Here is a 2,582-nt window from a genome sequence, read left to right as displayed (position 1 = left end):
GATAAACCCATCGCACTGCAGGGCGCTGCTCCACCTCCCCTGGCCACAAGTGTATCAGTACGAAATGCAACCCTCCCCTTTTGCAACTGGGTGCGGTTTCTGCCATGCAGCGTTGCAGTTTGTGAAACAGTTTGTTAACTTGCTACCGCTGTCCATGGGGTTGCGAATCAGGAGGGATGGGGTATGTGGTCAGAAACAATCCCAATCTGCTTCCTGACCAGAGTGGCCCCTTTCATTGAATTTGTGAAAAGGGAGGTAGGGTTTGCGGGTACGGAGCATGCCCCTGAGCCCAAGGTGAGACCACAGTGGCCCCTTTCATTTTTTCCACTGGCTTCTCCTTGCTTATTTCCAATGACTTGGCTGCTCATGCACCTGTCACTGGTCCAGGGATGGTTGCCAAACAGGAGGGATGGGGTTTGTGGTCGAAAACACTCCCGGTCTGCTTCCTCTGGGGGCATGGTTGCAAAACGGGAGGGATGGGGTTTGTGGTCGAAAACACTCCCGGTCTGCTTCCTCTGGGGGCATGGTTGCAAAACGGGAGGGATGGGGTTTGTGGTCGAAAACACTCACGCTCTGCTTCCTCTGGGGGATGGTTGCAAAACGGGAGGGATGGGGTTTGTGGTCGAAAACACTCACGGTCTGCTTCCTCCTGGCTAATGTGCCAAATTGATCTATTGCATGATTGAGGCATGCTGTTTCACTTTTTTGTGTGTGAATCCGTGAAAAGGGAGGTAAGGTTTGGGGGTACAGAGCATGCCCCTGAGCCCAAGGTGAGACCACTTTCATTTTTTTACTTTACTCTTCCAATTTGCATCATATACATGGACACAAATACAGAGAACAATTTTTTAAAGTAAATAACATTTATTATTATAATCTGGTATAAACATGAAAAATGTCTTTTGGTTGCATTATGTTTTGAACCAGAGGCATTTAAACAATTTTTTTGGGGGGGGGGTAAAGAAGTGAACTATGCACATTTTTTGCAGTTGTACTCTTTCTTGTCATCAGGCAGGTAGTCTTGATTGGTTCCTTCTGTAATGCAGGGCAAATGTGCCCACCTCTTGCAAGAATCACACTGGACCTTTGATAAGTAACAATTAAGAAATGAAATCACAGAAGTTATAATGTTACACATACTTTTCATTCACTCATGCTATTCCTTCCACATGTCAGCATTACCTAACGTATGTATGCCTATCAGCATGAAGAAAATGTTTACTGATGTGGATTTTTTTACAAGAATCATGATCCTTAGGCAGGTTATGGCATTTATTTCTCATATAATTCTATGTTTCTTACCATCGTGCAATCCTCACTTTCCTTTTCACAGTTGACGAGGTTGCAGTATATGCAGTAGTCTTCCACGTTTTCTTAAAAATATATATATCGTTATCAAATGATGAATACATTATGACCAAACTGAAAATGCAAATCTTCATTTATTAATTAATGTCAATATTTTAATCCAGTCAATGGTTTGAACGTATCTTTTCCTTTTTTGTGACTCATATTTTCTCAAATTTTTTGTTTACTGCCTCTGTATCTAAAAATGCCAATTTCATTTAGCTGGCCGATCAATAGCAATCATCATTCACCTGATTCAAATTTTTGTGTACTTAAGGATATTATTGGTTCATAGTCACCATTACAGAACCAAACCTGTGAGAGATCCCACTTTAGGGGTATTAAGATAACTGTCTGCTATGTGACATAATTCCACTCTTCATGTTATCTTCACATGTGCCTAATGAGACAACAGTACACGGTAGAAAGTAATTACCTGACTCCTTCATTAGAAGAATTGCTATATGTCTTCTAAACGCAGTATTAGCCTTTTGTGTTGTTTCTACCATACTGATGTCTTTGTGCTCCAAATACGCTTCTGCAAACTAACAACACTGATATTTAGAATAAACATCATAATTACCAGAGGTGAAAGTGGGCCGGTTCAGCATACCGGTAAGACCCAGCCACTTGTACCAGCCCTTACACGGCTGACGTTACACTTCCGCTGTGGTAGTGCTTTATGCTTTAATGTCGCTGCCCCCTTTAGTACCCTCCCCCCCGCATCAGCGGCCCTGCCATAGGGTCCGGCAATGCTGTTGGATGCTCCTGGCAGGGCTGCCAACAGTGGGGGAGCAAAATGTGCCCTGGGTTCCGGCGATTTACAAGGGCCTGGTTCTCCTGGCCACTGCAGCAGCAGCTGTGAGGAAGGGCTGGCTGGTGGAATCTGGCCTCCCAGCACCGCAGCTTCCGCTGGAGACCCCATCCCTTCTGGGGGCCACAAGCCCACCCAACACACCTTGGCAAGGACGCTGGTGCAGTGCCCACTGGTAATCTCCGGCATTTACTTTCACCATGGATAATTACACAAACATAACAAATAATAATGGCAATGTGTTATTCAATACCTTTAAGATGAGTGGTCCGCAGTTGTGGCCATCACTTTGTCTGGGATGATGAACAATTTTACTGTTCCAATCAGATGAGGATTTTCCAGTTAATCGTTTGATGAAGTTTCTGAAATTTTTAGAGAGTACATTAGCAGACTGCATAAATGAGCTTTGCTTTCCCTTTTT

General features: G+C 44.0%; 1 protein-coding gene across 1 annotated transcript; it reads right to left on the bottom strand.

Moving 5' to 3' along the window:
- Nucleotides 1-965: 965 nt before the first annotated feature.
- Nucleotides 966-2,525, bottom strand: LOC113408983 (jmjC domain-containing histone demethylation protein 1-like). The gene is made up of 4 exons (XM_026662497.2): nucleotides 2,415-2,525; nucleotides 1,784-1,892; nucleotides 1,303-1,373; nucleotides 966-1,084 (listed from the first exon to the last, which is right to left on the bottom strand). Exons 2-4 carry the CDS (start codon nucleotides 1,854-1,856, stop codon nucleotides 971-973), a joined length of 258 nt encoding a protein of 85 aa, XP_026518282.1. The 5' UTR covers nucleotides 1,857-1,892; nucleotides 2,415-2,525; the 3' UTR covers nucleotides 966-970.
- Nucleotides 2,526-2,582: the final 57 nt, after the last annotated feature.

Source organism: Terrapene carolina, unplaced genomic scaffold (assembly GCF_002925995.2).
Source record: "Terrapene carolina triunguis isolate 2854851 unplaced genomic scaffold, T_m_triunguis-2.0 Scaffold27969, whole genome shotgun sequence".
Taxonomy (NCBI): Eukaryota; Metazoa; Chordata; order Testudines; family Emydidae; genus Terrapene; species Terrapene triunguis.
Note: the sequence above shows the minus strand (reverse complement) of the source record. Positions and strands in the feature narration are given on the sequence as shown.

Coding starts and splice junctions, on each gene's coding strand:
- LOC113408983 (XM_026662497.2), bottom strand. CDS start 1,856: ATGGTAGAAACAACACAAAAGGCTAATACTGCGTTTAGAAGACATATA. Junction 1,374..1,783: donor TCTTCTAATGAAGGAGTCAG/GTAATTACTTTC, acceptor TATATTTTTAAG/AAAACGTGGAAGACTACTGC. Junction 1,085..1,302: donor AAAGTGAGGATTGCACGATG/GTAAGAAACATA, acceptor TACTTATCAAAG/GTCCAGTGTGATTCTTGCAA.